The following is a 22,465-nucleotide window of genomic DNA, read 5'->3' on the forward strand; positions in this document are numbered from 1 at the left end:
TCTCCAGTGAGTATGAAAATGTCCTTGCTCTGTTAAACATCATTTGCGAAATATTTAAAAAGAAAGAAAAATTCAAAGGGGGGCTAATAATTTTAACTTCTACTGTGTGCGTGTGTGTGTGTGTGTGTGTGTATATACACATATATATACATACATATATATACATACACATATATATATATATATATATATATATATATATATATATATATATATATATATATATATATATATATGCTCCCTTAAAACAAGGTGAAATAAAATTTCTAAAATCATTAAAACTAATTTAAACTAGCTTTATGTCACATCAGCTGGCTGATGGCCAAAAATACCTACTACAAATTAAAATGATAGATTTAATACACACATATATTTTATAAATGTCCTATCATGAATATATCCAAACTTAATTTCTGATTAGTAATGTGCAGTGGCAATAACATTGAATGTGATTTTCTTAGCACTTAGATATTTTTTAATCGTTAGATTCCAGATTTCAAATAGTTGCATCTCAACCAAATATTTTCATATCCTAACAAAGTATAAATCAATCAAAAGTTTATTTATTCAAATAACAGGTAAGGCATAAATCAAAATTTTCATAAATTGACATTTATGACTGGATTAGTCATCCAGGGTCACAGAGTATATTAAAATATTTAATATGTTTAAAAATGTGTTGAAAAAAAATCTTTCAGTTATTCCGAACTTTGGTAAACTATAAAAGAATTAAAATTTTACAGGAGGGCTAATAATTGTTATGTTAATTCACAGTTTCAGAATTTTGTGTTTTCAGTTTATTTATGGTGTTGTATTGCATTATGGGAATTTGATGTTGATGTTGAGAAATTGAAAAAGTGACTTTTATTGACATTTTAGTAGTCTGAAATAATGTAACATATAAGAAATAATACTAGAGAGAAATAAGTCTGTGAAACAACAAAAAATGTACCGTCAGTTTGTTACAAGGTTTTAGTAGCGTAATATACAACACCAACCCAGACAATAAATCACTTTAAACTATTACAAATGTTTATAAAAGCCACGTTTTCTAATTCCTTAAGTTGAAAAGTTGTTGGTAGAAAGAAAAGGAAAAAATTATAAATAAAAACCTGAATCACAAAATACGGAAAACGGCTAATTCAAGGATAATTTTATTGTATAAACAAAAATATAAAACCTAAACAATATATATGACAAACAATTAAAATGTACTTTAGTTTGTTTAATTGTTAAATGTACTAATAATTTGTGAGAGAAAATATTTCCTGCACCTTCTAACAGTCTATCGCTCTAACCAATAATTCACATTAAACACACTGATGATCAGTATGCTTATATCATATGCTGACATAACAGCACGTTTAAGACTATGTTAAGTCAGTAGCTCACAGTCAAAAGGTCTGATGTTTAGTTTTCTAGTCATCCTTAAATATTTTCTGACTCCTTCTGCCTCTCTCGGATTTCTTTCTTTTCATCTCTGCAGTGTCTCATCATGCTGAATACCAGCTCAGTGTTGTCAACTTAGCTTTTTTTCATTTGAATAAGCCTCTTTCTGCAGGAACCTGTCTGCTCTGTTTCACTGAGGCTAAATCAGCTTTAGCAGCTAAATATAAAAATGTTTCCTGAGCAGTAATTCTTTAATATTTATCAGCAAAAAAAGGTGCTTGAAATTCAGCATGAGCCCGGCTGGCAGCAGAGAGAGGGGGAGAATGACAAGCCGCGCATAAGCTCTGATGCCTTCACTGATCCTCCAAACTCAAACTGGAGCTCCATGTGTGCAATGTGACTTCACTTCAGCATTCATTCTTTAAAAATTAACTTCAGGACTCCTCTGAAGACATTAAAGTAAAAAATATGATTCAAAACGCAGGGAAAAAAATTGTGGAGAGAAAAACAAACAACAAAAAAAACCGCACACATTATCAACAAGTTGAATGCAACAGTTTGATAAAAAACAATGAACAAGATATGAAACCAGAGAGGATACTGAGCTTAGAGCAGCTCAATGATGGTTTTATTTATCAAAACCAGCTTGTTCAATACGACTTTTATTGTTGTTGTTGTCAGTTTAAGTAAAGCTATAACATAATAAAGGTAACCTGAAAATACCTGAAACACAGCTATACATATGATTTAAAGGGACAGTTGACCTTACAATTAAATCTTTGTAACAACACTCTGTAATCTCTGTGTCTAAACTCAGTCCTGGAGTGCCACTGGCCTGCATAGTTTAGCTCCAACTTACTTCAACATGCCTGCCTGGAGGTTTCTAGTACCTAGAAAGAGCTTGATTAGCTGGTCCATGTGTGTCTAATTGAGTAAAAAGAAAGTAAAGTTTCATTTTTGGGTGAACTATTACTTTCATTTACACTGAAACATGAAGACAGAGTGGGACATATTGAGCAGCATATAGAGTTTTCAGAACAGATTTGCTAATATCACATATTATAATATAGATTTTTCCGCACTTATATTATTATATAACATTTATGTGCACCTAAATATCAATATTACATAATAATAGTATAAATAATAATAATAATAATAACAATAACAACAACAACAATAATAATAATAATAATAATGCGAAATCATATCACAAAATAAAATATTAATTACATTAAAATAAAATAGAATTAAAAAAGTCAATTCAAATAAAATTAAATCAATTAATTTCAATTAATATGAATGTAAACATTGTCACAATATAAATTAGATGCTTAAATTTACTTTTAAAACGGCGCACATGCAAAGAAATTCTGGTAATAAGTTGTGAACTAACAAATATTTTAAAGTGAATTATTATAATTAACTGAAGGACTAAAACAACAATAAAACTTGAATACTAAAACTAAAACTAAAATACTAAACTTTTTCTTCATCGTAGTCCCTGATTTATCAGGGGTCACCACAGCAGAATGAACCACCAACTACTCTATGTTTTTCAGCGGATGCCCTTCCAGCTACAACCCAGTACTGTGCTGGGAAACACCCATACACTCTCTCATTCACATACAATTTTTAGTTCATCCAATTCTTCTGATGGCTACTTCCAGCAGGATAACACACATCTCATAAAGTGCAGAAATCATCTCAGACTGGATTCTTGAACATGACAATGAGTTCACTGTACTCAAATGGCCTCCACAGTCACCAGATCTTAATCCAACAGAGCACCAGATTCGCATCATGAATGTTGAGCTGACAAATCTGCAGCAACTGCATGATGCTCTCATATAATTATGGACCAAAATATCTGAGATATATATAGCTGATATTGTAGCTTAAACAATCTTAAAATGTTTAAAAAAAAAACATTGCATTAAATGAGCCTTACTGTAAATCATCTCAGAAAGCTCCACGATAATGCCATCTTTTTCTGAAAAATGCAATATTTCCAAAGGCTTAACACTGGACCAGAAGCAGCGATGATGGAAGAGAGACATTAAAGGCTTGTAGGATAAGCGGAGGTAAATTCTGCCCGCCTCAGCAAGCCTGGGGCGGGTGGTTGGGTCTGTTGTGTCCCGTCTTTCCGCATGGTGTCTGGCTGCACACTTTGACTGCTGCTTCAGTGTCGCCCACACAGGTGCAGCTCTGCCCACTAATCCTGCACTCAGCAGTCACTCGCACACATGATAAGGGTCAAACTGAGACTTGGCCCGGCTATGCAGTTCTGTGCTAGGGAGAACCAGGGAAGAGTGCTGGCTTCATGCCCTTCTGCCACGGTCAAGAAAAAAGGCAGACGACATGAGGTTGGACACAGACTGTTTTTTTACGATCTAAAAATTAAATGACTGGTACCCACATTTTTTCCTCTGCTCTATGAGTTTTTCCTCATGATGCTTTGCATGAATCATGGAATATCTTCAGTTAAACAATAAAAATAATAACAATAAATGTAAAACTCTTTGAGATAGTAACTTTTAAAAGCACTATATAGTTAAAATCATGAGGCCTACTGTGGATTTTTTTTTCGTTTTAAAATATTTCCCCAATTATGTTTAACAGAGCAAGGAATTTTTCACAGTGTTTGCAATAATATGTTTCCTTCTGGAGAAAATCCTATTTGCTTTATTTCGGCTATAGATTAAAAGCAGTTTTTACTTTTTTAAAGACAATTTTAAGGTCAGTATTATTAGCCCCCTTATTTAGCCCCACTATTTCTTTTTCTACAAAACAAATAATTGTTTTTTAATGACGTGCCTAATTACCCTAACTTGCCTAGTGTATCTAATTAACCTAGTCAAGCCTTTATATTGCACTTTAAGCTGAATACTAATATCTTGAAAAAAAATCTAGTAAAATATGATGCACTGTCATCAAAAAAAGAGAAAAGAAATAATTTATTAGAAAATAATTTCTTAAAACTATTATGTTTAGAAATATATTCACCGGCCACTTTATTAGGTACACCTGTCCAACTGCTCATTAATGCAAATTTCTAATCAGCCAATCACATGGCAGCAACTCAATGCATTTACGCATGTAGATGTGGTCAAAACGATCTGCAGCAGTTTAAACAGAGCATAAGAATGGGGAAGAAAGGTGATTTAAGTGACTTTGAATATGGCATGGTTGTTGGTACCAGACAGGTTGGTCAGAAACTACTGATCTACGGGGATTTTCACGCACAATCATCTCTAGAGTTCACAGAGAATGGTCTGAAACAAAGAAAATATCCAGTGAGTGGCAGTTCTGTAGGCGCAGACTGAATGGCCAGACTGGTTCGAGCTGATAGAAAGGCAACAGTAAATCAAATAACCACTCGTTAACCAGAAGAGCATCAATGCACAACATGTCGAACTTTGAGGCAGATGGGCTACAGCAGCAGAAGACCAAATCGGGTGCCACTCCTGTCAGCTAAGAACAGGAAACTGAAGCTACAATTCGTACAGGCTCACCAAAATTTGACAAAAGAAGATTGGAATAACATTGCCTGCTCTGATGTGTCTTTATTTCTGCTGCAACATTCAGATGGTAGGGTCAGAATTTAGCATCAACAACATGAAAGCATGGAAAGCAAGCCTTTTATCAACGGTTCAGGCTGCTGCTAGTGGTGTAATGGTGTGGTGGATATTGTTTTGGCACATTTTGGGCCCAGTAGTACCAATTGAGCATCTTAGTAAGGTGTACCTAATAAAGCGGCCAGTAAGTATATGTTGATTATGTTGTGTTGAATAATGCTAATAGTGCTGACTTCAACTGTGTATACTGTAGTGCCTTTAAAAGTTACTTTATTAAAGAGCTTTACAAATCAAGAGAACATACATTAAAAATACAAGGATAATAAAAGATAAAAACAAATAATAGAAGACAAACTGATGTTTTAACTAAATATTTAAAAGTGATAAGAGACTTTAATTTCCTGATGTTAGCTGGGATAGAATTCCACATACAGTACAATCATAATGAGAAAAAAGCCCTGTTTTAGAAACAATTATAAATTATAAAGACCACATATATAATATAATATAATATAATATAATAAATATAATATAATATAATATAATAAATATAATATAATATAATATAATATAATATAATATAATATAATATAATATAATATAATATAATATAATATAATATAATATAATATATAATTATAAAGACCACACAGAGAAGATCGGACATTTCTGCTAGGGGTGTAGAGTGTTAAAAATCTGCCGGATATTGTGGTGCGAGTTTATGCAAAGCCTTTTAAGCAGGGGTGCAGATAAGCAGCCCTCAGGTCTGCATGCCCAATGTAAACGAAATTTGAAGACCAGATACGGGACTAGAGAAAAGTTTTTGCTGACCAACGCTTTCAGTTTCACTTAAAAGATCCCCATCATTTGAGCTCCATTCAACACAAGCGAAAAGTGAAACCACTGGATAATCGTTTGTGTGATCAGGTCCAGCATATTAATCTGAGGTACAGCCATATGTATATGTATTTGGACCAAGCAACATCTCCAGGTTCTCTTAATATGCATCCCTGCTTATAAATTAGCACCAAAATTCAGGAAAATCTGGAACTATATTCATAAACAGTATACTCAAAGTTCAGCAGTGAAATATTAAAAGGAAAATACAGTATTAGAATTAACACATTACTTTGAGCAAACTTTCTCTTAATTTCTTTCTGCAGCAATATTACAGATGTATACTGAATATGACTGTACTGTATAGGCAAACAAAAAAAAATATTGGGAAACAAAAAACTGAAAAAAAAACAAAACCCCAAAACAATCTGGAACACATAATTATAATAAGGTTGCGCACTACAAATAATGAGACGTAGCGCTTAAATGTGACACAAGTATCACAAGCACATCTGGGGCCTAAGCCTTTTTGAGTTGTCACCAGGAGCCGTTATTATATTATGAAAAATGTTGCATCATAAAAATCTCTTTGATAAACATTCACTGTTTTTATTTGAATTCTGGGTTTATGTCGTATATCTGCTGCTTGTTTTGTCAGGGTCTGCAATTAATCTGCACCATAAACTAAATGTTCTGTTTCTGCAGCAGTTTCTACAGCACTTCCGAGAAGCAATTTCCTCACAGGTTTTAATTAAACTTTTCCCAGAAGTTCAAAACACAAGGGCTGTAAACAAGTGAAATAGTGTACTGTCAAAAATAAATACACAAACAAACAGCAACAACAACAACAGCAACCATAAAAATATGATGCACTCATTTTACTGAACTTTTTTTGATTTGTTAAGCAAAATGTGTCCGCAAAGATACAAGAAACTAACAACTAACACAAAAACAAAGCCCCAGATCTGCATGAGGAAATTAGCTTCAGAAACTGACTTCAGAATGCAGAATTGAGAATGTAGTTATAGAACAGAAAACAACAAGAATAAAAAATACAAAAAACTAAAATAAAAATGATAATTGAAAAGATTTACAACATCTTTTTGAAGGACACGATTACCAACAATGTATATGCTTGATATAAAACACAATGTTTTACAATATCAATTTAAAAACGAAAACATCCAGGTTAATATATATTTTTAAATACGTTTATTTAAGGCATTTACAGTACTGACTGGTCTGATTCTGCACCAACTGATACACCAAACACCTCTGAATCAACTCTAATTAATCGAAATGCCTCTGATGGGCATCATTTTCAGTACTAACCAATCTAAAAAAGTCAAACTGGCTCATTTTCAGTTCTAACAAATCTAAATGTCTCTGATCGGCTCGTGTGCAGCACTAAGTAATCTACATGCTTCAGACTGGCACAGTTTCAACACTAACTAATCAATATGCCTCGGAAATATAAGCACCTGTGATTGGCAGCTTTTTAGTGTTAACAAATGTAAATGCCTCTGATTGGCACAGTTTGATAGAAAACTAATCCAAAAAGCCCCTGATTGGCCATAATATTGCAGCATGTGCAGGAGTTGGGGAGCACTCAACAAACTATAGATCCCACACATCATATTTTGTCAAGAAATAGTCTGAAATTAGAGGTCCAGAAACCATTGAGTTCTACAACTGCTTGAACATTCCCCCGTCCTTCATCAAACCTGCTCAAAGACAATGGATTAATACATCTACTATATGATAATGCAGAATGGTCACATCCTTTAAACACTGTTGTCATGCTGCTGCGGGTTCATTTTAGGCAATTGGTGACTCAATGAGTTGTGGCTGCTGTCAAATTGCTCTCAATTTCAGCAGCTCGGAGCGGAAAGAGTGGCCGCGGTCAAGCTCATGCTGTTGACATGAATATTGAAGGATCTTTTTCTCCTAAATGAGTCTGTAAACAAGATGTGAGGGCAGCACTGGCAACGCAACTCGCAGGAATAAGTGTCAAGGAGCAGTTATTTCTTTATTTAGAGCATCAAAAAGCGCAGGGCTATTGATTTGAGAGGCAAAACAGCTCCTCGGTTATTTCTGTCATTGTTGAATCATTAAACTGATATATTAGGCCCTGCGCTCTTCTTCCCTCTTCCTCCCTGTCTGTTTCCAACATCATCAGTCCAACATTTTTTGCTCTTTTTTTTATTCATTTGCTTTTGGGAATACATTTTTCTTTCTTTTTTTTGTAATGGATTCTTTGATTTGTCACATATGACTTTTTTTTGGATTTTTGCAATTAATATAGGTTTTGGGTAAACTAATCGCAAGTTCACATTTTAGTCAGTTGCATAATAATAGCCACTGTATTTCTGGAAAGATTTAGACAACCTTTTTATGTACTGTAACTTAATAAAAATTATGGCTTGAAAACTGTCAACTGATTTTGTTAGGGGTGAAAACACTAAAAATCTTGAGGCTTGAAAGTTTTTATTACACTGTAAAAAAATGTAATGACAAAGTCAAAACAACAAATATTTTTATGTTGTGTAAACTTATTTTAATAACTAAATCAGGTTTCAACAAAGAAATGTAAGTTTTACATTTTAACTTAATATTTTTAGTAGATTGAAGTTGAAATGAATTGAAAAAGTCATTTGAACAAAAACAAAATTAGAACAGCAATTATTTTCAACAAAAATAGACAGCAATAATTTTCTAACAGTGTACTGTACAAATTAAACTTAAATAAAATGTTCGGTCCCACTTTATATTAAGTGGCCTTAACTAATACATACTTACATAGGAACAAATAGTTTGTTACAAGGTACTTATTGTGTAAATACATGTATTTACTGAGTACTTATGCTTGATTAAATACATGTATGTAATTACATCTGTAATTAACTTTTGTAATTACATTTGTAAATACATTGTTGACCATCCCTTAGACCTTAACCTACCCTTAAACCTACCCATGCCACCAAACATGTCCATAGTTAGTGACACTTAATATAAAGTGGGACCAAATGTTTTAGTTATCTCAACTTAAATCAAACATTAATTTTGCTTTGACTTAGTCCCTTATTTATCAGGGGTCGCCACAGCGGAATGAACCACCAACTATTCCAGCATATGTTTTACACAGCGGATGCCTTCCAGCCACAACCCAGTACTCTCTCTTATATTTACACATGCACTCATACACTACAGCCAATTTATTTAATCCAATTCACTTATATCACATGTCGTACATCAATTAAATTGACTAAAATATGAAGTTTGTAAATTAAAAAAAAAAAAATTGTTTACAATTTAGTTTAGTTACAATTAAACCAGACAAATAAATTAAAATATAAAAACAAAGGAACATAAAGTTATCTTAGCTTTTGACATAACTTTTTTGAAACAAACAAACAAACAAAAAAAATAGTACTGCAAAAATAAACAACAAAAATACAGCACAGTAAAATAAACAAAGCAAAGCATTAGCAAAACATTAAGTAAATAAATGAACCACAGTTCAAAACTCTAAATACATCACAGGAAATACTAAATAAATAATAAAATGTAAACAAAAAAGCTAAAGTTTTTTTATTTATTTATAAAAAATAGTATATAATAATTGTGAGAAACGTTAACTAAATGAAGCAGTAAAAGACTTAAATTATAGGGAATAAACAAACAAATAAACAAACAAACAACAAATAAATAAATAAACAAAAAACAAACGAACAAACTTAAAAATGACAAATACATAAAATTACATATTTTATTAAATCTAATTAATCAAATAATAATGTAAACAAATATTTAAAACATAAAATATTAAGAATGAATAAAAATTAAACAAATAAATAAACTTTTTTTAATAAAATGCTAAATTAATCTAAAAGAAGCACGGCAAAATATGTTGGTAGGTTTTGTTGACAAATATGACAAAATAGTTAAGTATAAACATGGACAATTAAAGTACATTTTTTGTCAATTTATACTGTATATAATATAAAGAGTATAAATTAAAAAGCAATAATTTAAATAGAATAACAAATAGACATACCATGAAACAAACTAAGAGAGCCAGTAAATAAATAAAAAAACAGGGCCATTTGAATCCATTTTATCAATCAATCGCAGGAACTGTCAATCTCCGTGGATGATTGATAGGTCTGTAGACGGCCCTTGATGTCCAGAACATAAAACACAGATTGTCAATTACACTACAACTGATATCTGAAGTGACTTCCAAATGCTTCCAAAATTTTGGCTCGAATGATTGGATCGCAGCATGTTTTAAATATATCTAAACATCTACCTGAAATGGATTCCAGGATTATATTGGTTTTACAGCACAATTTTAACGGCCATTTGGCACCCAGTGATAATTTCAACTAATTTTACAAAGGAAAAAAAATGCACTAAAGCTGCGAACAGCTGGGGTTATAAGGAGACGTAGTACAAAATAATCACAAACTGTGCAGGGCATGAAGATAAAAACAGAGTGTCACCAAAACAAATGGCTCATGTTTACATAGATTCAGAGCTGTTAATTCTCTATAAATCGATGCAGCTTTTGGATGGGTCTCTGGAAAGCTCTCCAGATCCTATAGTCTGTTATGGCACTGAACCAAACTGTGTGGCTTTGAGCGAAAAACCCCCTTTCACGTCTTCTATAATAGGGTATGGAAACATGATGTGTGAGATGCGTATGGTCCAGGCATCTCTTAAAACCATTATCCAGGACGTAAGTGAATAAAAGACATTGGGATTTGAGAGGTGAGCAAGAAGTGATCAACACTGGTGTGAAATTAACTAAACAGCTGCACTTTTAGTGTAATTATACTTTTAAAAGGGTTCACCAGAACATAACAATCTGTCGTTATTTAGACATTACAACTCTGCATTGGAATAGATTTAAAACACACACACACACACACACACACACACACACACACACACACACACACACACACACACACACACACACACACACACACACACACACACACACACACACACACACACACACACACACACACACACACACACACACACACACAAAAAGCATTTAATTAACATTGATTTTTTGACTCTCCAACAATTCATTTATTTAAAAGAAAGGGAAGGTGGAATAGAAATAAGCATAAAAAATATTTAGTAATGGGAAAACAAACAAACAAACAAACAAACAAACAAACAAACAAACAAATAAAAAATAAAATAAAATAAAATAAATAAAAAAATAAATAAATAAATTAAGTTAATTAATTAATTAATAAATAAATTATATATTATATATTATTATATATAACTAACTATAAATAACTATTCATTATAACTAAAGAATAAATCAAACAAAAAATAAAAATAAATGAATAATTAATTAATAAAATAAACGGACAAAGTAACAAATAAATAAAAAAAATAATAATAAGTACATAAATAAATAAACACAAGCAAACAAACAATGAAAAAAACACACGAATGCCTTGGGCTGATTTTTGCTGTTTAAAATAACAAATAAATAAAAAAATGAAAAAAAAAATTATATAAATAAATAATAAAACTAACAAAAAGATTTAAAAAAAATAATAAAAATAAATAAATATAAACCAGCAAACAAACTAACATATAAATCTAACAATAAATAAATAAACAAAATAAATACATAAATAAATAAAGACAGTAAATCACAGGGATAATTAAAAATTAGAAGAGAGCAGTAAAACAAGATTAGTTATTTGACAAAAAACAGTAAAATCCATTGCTTTAACAGCAACAAGTTGGCTTAAAAAGTGAGTAAATCACTGTAATTCGAAAATGCTAAGTTGACTTCAGTTACGTTCATTATGCGCATCATTAATTTATTTTATAATTTTTGAGCAGCAGGTTTATTCACTTTAAGTCAGCTAATCTCTTTTTAACAATGTTGTATGAACTTTTTTTTTTTTTAAATAAAAAAATAGTAAATAAATAAATACATAAATAAAAAATAAATAAATAAATAAATAAATAAATAAATAAATCTAAACCAAACCATGAAAAATTGAGAACAATGTAATTGTAATTTTTAGCAATGTAATCTGTTATTTCTCTCTATAAGGTAAAGCCTATAATGCATAAGCAGATGGCTAAGTTTGAGAGAGTCTTACCTCTGTTGTATATTTGGTGACGATGTCTGTGGATGTCACCATTCAAAATGAAAGCTCGGTTTTTCGCTTATAATGTCTTATTGCTTATCGTCATAATATAAAATAAGGACGCATGACTGCTGAGCGGGACTCTGCAAAATAAACCGTCAAACTCTGACCAATGTAAGGGGAGTTTATTGGCAAGTGAATTGTTTTAGCTCTTGAGGTCCGTTTAGAAACTTTGCCGTGTGAAAGTCAACCACACCAAGAACAAATAGCAACAATGTAACAATTTGCAATCCCTGTTTCGGAACAAAATAATCGATCTACAGGTGTGAAAGCACCCTAACAACCACTCAGGACATCCTAGCAACCACACCGCAAAATTATAAAAGCCCCCAGAACACAGCAACCACATGATATGGTAAATTTAGCACTAAAATGACTACTAACAGTTTAAAAGATTTAGCATTTAAATGAAAGACATAATAGCATAACAGAGGCAGTTGCAGGTCAAAACAACAACAGCGCTGGAATACTGATATCCCTACTACCACTCATGAGTACTTCGTCTGTGAACACTGCGTATACGGCATGCTTGAGTTGAGTGATGTTTTTAGTGACAAAATCTCTCAACTGTTCTTATTTGCTCAAGCGCCCGCTAAAAGATGAGATCTTAGCACCAAAGTTCAAACAACTTACGCTCCCTGTTTCACTCTATTTCACAAATGCGAGTTAAGAGCTACTTAATTAAAGATGCTATCAGCTTTCGGTTTCACACACGCCGTTTTAAAAGAGGTGTGTGTGCTTGTGTGTGTACCAGAGGAAAAGAGGGAGCGCCGAGAGGCTATGGATCGATCGGAGAGGGAGTCCGGCCTGTCAGTCAGTCTCGTCTCCCCGAGGGAGGCCGAAAAAGATCGAACACACCGATAAACATCGCATGGAAATGGAGTCAGTCCTCAGCCGCTTCCCAACACTCACAGATAGATGAATGAGGAGAAACCGATGAACTAATGAATGAGTCAATGAAGGAATAAAAGTAGATTGTGAGGATAAATGAATAACAGAAGAGTGTAATTGTCAGCTGGCCTTTCAGAGATGAATGAGGAGGTAATCCATCTAACTGATAAAAATCCCGCTCCCCTCAGAGAAAGGGGCCGCCTATGGCTGAAATATTATAGTGCTTTCGCCGCATTGGCTTTTCAAGTGAAAAATAGGACCCTGATACGGCGGTTCAGGTTACACAAATGTCAAGAAGCAATTAGGTAAGCAAGATTGTTTTGACACTCGTTTTCTTTCATAAAGATGATCGCATATTGAAGTTTGAAACGAGGGGAAGGTGGAGGATTTAGGTGTTTTACTAGCCAGCGGATAACAGATGTTTAAATCACCTGCTTCAAATGAATTGTTTAGGCCAAATTTTTTTGTGGCTATTCGATTACTTGTGCTGTTAATGAGTCTTTTCTCAAATTGCTATTTTAGGGCAATTTAGGATAAATATAATGCATTGGATAAAAAAAGATAAAATAATATTATAATCAGGGTTTCTGCATGATTCTTTAAGTCTAATTTAACCCTTTTAAGACCATTGTGAATTAAATTTTTAACTTATTCAGGACTAAACACTAAGGACTTTTCAGTAAATAGTTTTTGTATTAATGGAAGATCATCTAAAGGGATGTGTTGCTTTAGATTTCTTTCCCTAACAGCTGTTGTGATTTGTATCTCAATTTTGCAATAAAAAAAAAAAATATATATATATATATATATATATATATATATAAATATATATATATATATATATATATATATATATATATATATATATATATATATATATATATATATATATATATATATATATATATATATATATATGCACACACTACCAGTCACAAGTTTAGGGTCAGTTTTTTTTTTTTATTCCTAAAATTATTTATTAATTCAAATAAAATTATTTCGTTCATCAAGGCGGCATTTATTAAATGTAAAAAACAAAATCTTAAATACTTTTTCAATATTTATTTATTACTTATTGTATGTAGTTTTAAATTAAATTATTACTCCAGTCATTATTGCTTTTATTACTATCACCATTCAAAATAATAGTCTTGTAATATTAAGGGACGCTGACAACGTCATGCGTCGTCAATGACATGCGGATCCAAACGCAGGTTTACTCAGATTGGTCAGGCAAGCAACGGTCGCAATCAAGAACAAACAGATGTATACAAGCAATCCAGAGTCGTGGTCAACAAGAATGGTCAGTACAAGCAGGCAGCAAGTAATGTAAACAAACAAAACAAAGTGAGGGTCAAAACAAGGCAAGACTTCGTAATGTTGACTATTCAGTTTAACAAGACTCAGCAAAGTCTCTGTGTTAGTGTGTTGCAAGAAATAGCCCAATTAATCAGTCTTTAAGAAGCTTCAGCTGTGTGAGTAAGCAATCAGCCATTAGGAACCGGTGCGTGTGTGTGCAGTGCATGACTGGATCTTGTAGTCTAAATAATGGCTGATTTGTATTTCTATGTGATACTGTGTGTTTACCAGCGATCTAAACAGGCTGGATCACTGATGATCGTGACAAATATTAATAATAATAATAGTATATACATACACACACACAGGCTTTGAGATGGACTATTGTTGATTGGGTAGCTTTACTTGGACATAGGAGAATTAAGACCTGCTTAACATGATTTAGGACAAAAAAATATCCCCGCTGAGAATCTGTATATATTTTAAAAATACAGGCATGAGTTTAACTAGCAATCATCATGGCAAATACATCACACTTTTGTACAGTAAATCATTAAAAAATCACTACAAATACAATATAAAACGTATTTGTAATTTATTTGTTTAATGAAACTCACGCAAATGCAAAACATACATTTATTTAAAACAATTAGGTTATACTTAATTTATTTATTATACAGTATATACACAATTAATATAATAAGCTGTTGTAAAAATATATGTATATAAAACCTAAAATCTATGATATGAATTATATGAATACAGCTTTTTTGTTAACACTTTAATTATTAAATGAACATGAATATTTCATGAACTCAAAATGAAGATCCAAGTGGTTTACTTTGTGCAATGGTAGTGATCATAATGTCCGGTCATTATTAAGTCACCTAAATCAAGATCAGCCAATCACTGCAATGCAGAAACACACTTTTGATGCTAAATTGTGAACATCATAGGCTCAAATGTGTTACTTTATAAAAATTGTTGGTAACACTTTACAATAAGGTTTTATCAGTTAATGTGTAGTTAATGCATTTACTAACATTATCAAACAATGAAAAATACCTTTATTACAGTATTTGTTCATGTTAGTTAATAAAAATTCAGTTGTTCATTGTTAGTTTGTTAACTCACGGTGCAGTAATTAATGATAACAAGAATAAATTTGGATTACAATAATGCATTAGTAAATGTTAAACTATAATTAATAAATGCTGAACAAGTATTGTTGATTATTAGTTCATGTTGGCAAATACATTAAATAAAATCTTATTGTAAAGTGTGACTAAAGTGTTTATATTGTTTGATATTATATATTTTAATAAATGTATGTTTGTTTTATTGATTGGGTCCTACAATATAGAACATTTTCTCTCTCTCTTTTCCCCATTTCTAATTGTATTACATCCTGACACAACAGACATGGCTCACCTGTGGTCCTGTTCTCATTTTCTGGCAGAGACTGCGATGATGATGATCAGCAGAGTAAGCAACAGCAGTCCCCCGATCAGCAGAAAACACTTCCTCCTCCTCAGCTGCCTCTGTGAAGAACACAGAACAAACACACACTGTATTGCTGACACTGTCATTAAACATAATGGCTTCACCCCAAAGTCAGATTCATGTCATCAAATTGCTCATTTACATGTCAGTCCATCATTTAACATGCTTTACCCCGTAAAAAAAAAAAAAGATTTTTGGTAGATGGTCTCACAAAAGGTTTATAATACTCTCAAAAGTGTTATATTGAGAATTAATTATATCAATAATTATAAATGTTTGTTTAAAGCTGGTACATTCCCTGGTTTAGGCCTGCCGTGGATAAATATAGCATAACTGCATGTAGGATGCTTGAAACTTGAAACTCAAATGATTAATTTAAAATGCCAGTTTCTTTATGAATAGATTATTGAATCACAGGCTCGCTTGATTTGCTTAAAAACAGATTCATGCAGGAATGAAGCACTGCAGTGGTGATCAGTAAATCACAAAACTTCTGCTTTACCTTTAATAAAAAAAATAAAAAAAACAAACAAACTATGAAATAGACAATATTGTGCTTACAGTTAACCCAGTAATGACGAACTCATTCATTCATTTATTTTCCTTTGGCTTAGTCCCTTTATTAATCAGGAGTCACCACAGTGGAATGAATTGCTAATTATCCAGAATATGTTTTACGCAGCGGATGCCCTTTCCGCTGCAACCCAACACTAGGAAACACCCCTACACTCTTGCATTCACACACATACACTACTGCCAATTTAACTTATTCAATTCACCCATAGCACATGGCTTTGGACTGTGGGGAACACCGGAACACTCGGAAACCTGTGCGAACACAGGGAGAATGTGTAAACTCCATACAGAAATGCCAACTGACCCAGCTGGGGCTAAAACCAGCAAACATCATGCTGTGAGATGATCGTGCTACCAATTGCACCACTGTGACGCCCCTCAAAAGCATTGCATTGACAATTAATTATATCAATAATTTTGCAAGGGATTTTTTCAAACTGCTACATTAGCTGGTTTAGGCCTGCTGCAGATAAATAAATATGACAAAACTGCAAGTACGTGGCTTAAATAATTCATTTAAATTATTTATTCAAAAGGCCTGATTCTTTATGAACAGATTATTGAATCAGGCTCACCTGATTTGCTCAAAAACAGATTCATGCAGGAATGAAGCACTGCAGTGTTGATCAGTGAATCACAAAGGTTGTGCTTCAATCTTTGTTAAAAAAAAAAAAAAAAAAAGAAAAAAACGTGTGAAATGGACAATACAGAGCTTACAGTTTACTCGGTACTGATGAACTGTGGTATTAAAATAATAAAATAGTTTAGATTAGTCATATACTGTAGATATTCTGGAAAACTGCACCATTGTGTGATATTACATAACTTTATAATATCTTATACATATCAATAAAAACCCATACAGGATTTTCTTTCATTAATAACATCCTCTGACTTATTTTTAGCCATGCATAGTGCCTGTATGAAACATACAAAAATATGTAATTTTTAAAGAAAACGCATATATATATATATATATATATATATATATATATATATATATATATATATATATATACAGGGCTGATAGTGGAAAAAATTCCTGAGCCTGAACTTTTTTTCCTTGCCCCTGAGGTGAGTAGGGGTGGGGGTACTATGTATGCAACGCACTTTTAACACATAACTTGTGGGCCCCTGGGCCCAAATATATTAACAGCCTATGTGTAACCCTGATCATCATTATTGTCAAGTGGCTCTTTTTAGACACATGCCAGTAATGTCAGTGACACATGCCAGTGTCAGTGATCTTGTGACATGTGCCAGTAGGTGTCAGTATAAGCACGTTATAAGCACATTAAGTCTCTTTGCTTTAATATTTAAAAATCATTAGGCAAATGACACCTGTTATCTTACATGCATATGTTATGAGTTTTCAACATGCATTTTATTATAACTTTTTAAAGTATATTATTTAAAATACCTTAAAATGAAAATAAGTTAAATAATAAAATAAATGAATGAATTAAAAACATAGAGAAGTCCATATTGTAGGGAACAAAGGAACTGCCAGGATGCAATAATATACAGTACAACAGATAAGTGTAACCCCTCCCATACATAAGCATGCCACAATACATTTGACTGACATGTAGAACATTATGTAAAAACATTATGTAACAGAATTGAATCGTGGCCTAGAGTCAAGAGCTGCTGGACAAGCATGAGAGAGCCGCATTCACCGCCGCGCTCCAGTTCTGGCTGAACGGCGTTCGGGCCCTCTGAAGCTCTTCCACTCCGATAAGACGGCGTGGTGGAAGGAAGCAATGCTCTGTTTTCAAAAGAACATTTTGGAAAAGTGCCGAAAAGTGGACTTTCAACGTCTAAGACCGGAAACCCCCTGTGCATCTATTGCTTTGTCATGTCGAGGAATTAAGATCCAGTTCAGAAGCAACCAACAAGTGGCGGAATAATAAACAACAGTGAATGGAATTTGCTTGCTGAGTGCGTTTCCATATTTATTTATTTTCCTCCTCGGGCAAGCTCCGTCGTTTTGGAGCACGGATTCTATGTTGTTTTGAAATGCCCTTCCCCATCGCTTTTTCTTTTTTTTATTTCTGACAAAGCCAGAAAGAGCAGCAGTCGTAGACCACAGCAAGGCTGGAGTCTTTAAATCCTGACGTGCTTCAAAGCGCAAAGAGCAATTCATCTTCTTATCTGAGACTGGAAACAGGCTTTCTATGTGGAAGTGTGCATGTGGGGGGAGGAAGGGAGGGAGGCGAAAAAAAAAGAAGAAGAAAAAAAAAACTGCTGTCGAGTAATTTTCCGTTTAAACGTTCCACTCCACAACAATTTGCATAAGCAGCCCTGCGTCTGTGATAAGAAGATTGGTAATTTTCAAAGGCTCTGTAGGGATTGGGAATTAAAAGCCTCTCTCTGCTATCTCCTCTCTTGCAGCTGGTCACCACAGATTCCCTCGCTTCTTTCTTACATTTCTCCAAAAACCGCGCCTTATAAACTTTCTCTCTCTTCCGCTTGCTCTATCAGTCGGCGTACAGTCTCTCGGCGCTGAATTTCACTCTGCGTTATCCAAGGCCTGTTCTGTCATTCAGAGAAAACAGGAAAATAAATCAGGTTAAAAAAAAGGAACAAAAAAGCTTTAGGTGACAATACAACTGTTGCTCCATTTTGGAGCTTGAATTTGTATTTCTTTTTTTTTCGTCTTCTGGTTTCGCAGTGGGGAGGTGAGGTGGAGATGGAGAGCGCAGACGTTCACAGAGTGAGAAAGAGAAAGGCAAAATGACTTAAGGATAAAAGGAAAGCTGATGGAGTGAAGTGCCAGCGAGAGGAGAGAAAAGGAAAAGGGAAATGAGTTTTCTCCCTCTCCATGCACCCAATTTAGTCAAGCTGCTGTAGAAGCAGTAAAACCAAAGCACCTTGATATTGAATAAGTTTTAAGGGGGAGGTCTACAAATGATTCGAGTACTGTACGCATTTGAGCTGATAATTTAATTAGAATATTCGATTCAGTTCTTAAAGATCTGACATGAAAAAATGGCTGGTCTGGTTGGCAAAAGTGTGGTTTCTTTTACTTATGCAAGAAAAGTCTCATTCAAAAATACAAATAAAAATACTAATAATGTACAGTTAAAGTCAGAATTATAAAACCCCCTGAATTATTAGCCCTGCTGTTGATTTTCTCAACACATTTCAAAACAATAGTTTTAATAACTCATTTCTAATAACTGATTTCTTTTATCTTTGCCATGATGAATTGATGAATATTAAATGAATATTGATGAATGATGAATATTATTTACTTTGCCAGTAAATAATATTTGACTAGATATTTTTCAAGTAACTTCTATACAGCTTAAAGTGCCATTTAAAAGCTTAACTGTTAATTAGGTTAACTTGGCAGGTTAGTTTAATTAGGCAAGTTATTGTATAACGATGGTTTGTTCTGTAGACTATCGAAAAATAATATAGCTTAAAAGAGCTAATATATTTGACCTTAAAATAGTTTTTAAAAATATTTAAACTGCTTTTATTCTGGGCAAAATAAAACATGTAAGACTTTCTCAAGAAGAAAAAATATTATCAGACATACTGTGAAAATGTCCTTGCTCGGTTAAACATCATTTGGGAAATATTTATTTTGGTGTAGACAGCTTGATCATGCCTTGTCTGAAGATTATAATTAGCTAAATGTCTTTCATTTATTTTTGGGTTAATTTCATGTAATTCATTATTCAGCAGTTGTCCCATTCTTGCTATCAGAACTATTGCACTGTTAAAAATACTGTTATGGGCATTTACATTTAATCATGTTTTTTTTTTTGTTTTTTTAATAATGCTTGTATTAATATTTTATTTTATAAAAGGGCCAATATTTGAAAACCCATGTGTTTGATCATTAAAATTATCTTTACAGTAAGAAATAAATAGCTCCGTTTATTAAAAGGTTTGTTAGTGAACAAAAAAATAAGCCAAAAAGTTTTGGAAGCTCTACATTTTTATATATAGTGTATTAAAGCCATGGATATGCAGCAGGTGTAATTATGGTATATCTGTTGAAATGAATGGAAAAATTAATAAAAATGTTATCTACAAAACATAGCATAGCATTGTACAATCATGCAAAATTATTCATGTGATGAGTTCAGATGCAAAAGCCGCTAAAAGACATGTGAAACTTTCTCAGCCTGCTGTGTGTAGGTTTAATAATTTTACATTTGCGGCAAAGAATGGTTTCCTGTATTTAAGGTTAACCTAATGGGAGGCTGAAAAAAAGCTAACTTTAGAAGAAAATGTCAGATGGCACTTAGAGGTCTTTGCATCTGAACTCTTCATAACATCAAGTACATTATAACAGTAAAATGTAAAGACACACTTTCATCACTGTACATACAGTACAGTTTAAAATCGTGCTCAATTTTACGTAGAATTTGTACTGTATGCAATACTGTAACATGCCGACTCATAAATACAAACATTCAGAAGGAATTTAATGCCATACTATTCCAATTGCTGGATGAAAGGACCTTCAAAATGAGGTTGAGCTTCACTCAGTATGGACAAATATATGGACAACCACCAATTTTCCACTTGTAACAGTCAATTATATGACGACAAGTACAATATTTCTGCTGGACGAACTCATATGTACAAATGGATTTCCAGCCATCGAGAAACACAGATTGTATCTGTTAAACTCTTCTACAGCAAACTGACCTATATAATAATGCAGGAAATTTCACTTTTACATAGGTGGACATGACATTTTGCATCGGTTTTAAGAGAGAGAGAGAGAGAGAGAGAGAGAGAGAGAGGGAAGAGCATTAGATTCATTTACCTTCTTTGACACGAGAAACATCTACACGAGAAACATCTTTATAATGTCATAAAATCGCAGCATGATGATTACATACGTAATAATATTCCGCCTTTATCTCATCTGCTCAGAAAATTGAAGGTCCATAAAATAAATAATGTTTGCGCTGCTACTGCCTGGCTTGTAATCGGCTTACGTGCAATTTACATAAAAAATGCAGAATCCAATACTTCCTGATTGTGATGTTTAAAAGACACGGCAAATAAACAAGAGCTTGAGGTCTCCACTTTCCACAAATACACTGCTTCTGGCTGCTGTGCAGGAGGATTGAAGATCTCAATGTTAGAAAAAGTTACAGATGAATAAGGAGAGTTTTACAGATGCACCTGCATAAGGTATATTTAACAAGCCTACACTGAAACATGTTTGAATGTATATTGTGTCATGTAGTAAAGAATGTAGCAAATGCTTTACTCTATTTGTTCAAGGAGATTTATTCAAAATTTTCATGGTTTTAAAAAATGTGATTGCATTTTATGACTTGCATAAATCAAATCATCAATGATTAGTATATAATAAATAATTGTAAAAACTAAAATATAAAATGCACACAACACAATGAAATTAATAATAACATGTGAATAATATATATATATATATATATATATATATATATATATATATATATATATATATATATATATATATATATATATATATATATATATATATATATATATTTATATATATATATATATAATTATTATTTTCTTTTAAATTTTTTTCTTTTCACTAATTCATGAATTTTCCTTCAGCTTAGTCCCTTTATTCATCAGCGGTCACCACAATTCACCATAATGAACCGCCAAAATGAATGAGCAACCTTTTTGCTGTGTGATGACAGTGCTACCCACTGCCTATTTATTTGTTGAAATTATTTTATTTTATTTATTGTGTGTTTTATTTTTTTACTCCTTAATACTAATAAAAAATAAATATATGGATTACACTGAAACAAAAACAAAATAAACAAATAAAATAAATAAATAAATACATAATATGCATTGTCCAAATGGATTACAATGCATGATTGATTTGCATTGCTGAAAAACCAAATAAACCAAATAAATAAACAAACAAACAAACAAATAAATATTTATTGTCTAAATGAATTACATTGATTGACTGATTTGCATTGCTGAAAAAAACTAAAACAAAATACATTAGATAAATAAATAATGTTTATTGTCCAAATTAATTTCATTGATTGACTGATTTGCATTGCTGAAAAAACTCAAACAAAATACACTAAATAAATAAATAAATAAATAAATAATATTTATTGTCCACAATATGTTGGATTACACTGCATGATTGATTACAAAACACATACACATAAAACACATAAAAATAAATAAACAAAT

At 32.4% G+C, this 22,465-nt stretch overlaps 1 protein-coding gene across 15 annotated transcripts in view; it reads right to left on the minus strand.

The window, feature by feature from the left end:
- tsnare1 (T-SNARE Domain Containing 1) overlaps window positions 1-22,465 on the minus strand; it is a 488,539-nt gene that overhangs the window by 207,505 nt on the left and 258,569 nt on the right. For 12 of the 15 annotated variants that reach the window (XM_073926471.1, XM_073926464.1, XM_073926465.1 and 9 more), the window contains one exon: window positions 15,623-15,732. In XM_073926471.1, the coding sequence (XP_073782572.1) occupies window positions 15,637-15,732 (96 nt within the window). In that variant the 3' untranslated portion in view covers window positions 15,623-15,636. Of the gene's footprint in view, window positions 1-14,770; window positions 15,101-15,622; window positions 15,733-22,465 lie in introns of those variants that run through there. The other 3 variants (XM_073926474.1, XM_073926473.1, XM_073926467.1) reach the window with 1 other exon arrangement.

The sequence above is a fragment of the Danio rerio genome, chromosome 16, assembly GCF_049306965.1.
Source record: "Danio rerio strain Tuebingen ecotype United States chromosome 16, GRCz12tu, whole genome shotgun sequence".
Lineage (NCBI taxonomy): Eukaryota > Metazoa > Chordata > Actinopteri > Cypriniformes > Danionidae > Danio > Danio rerio.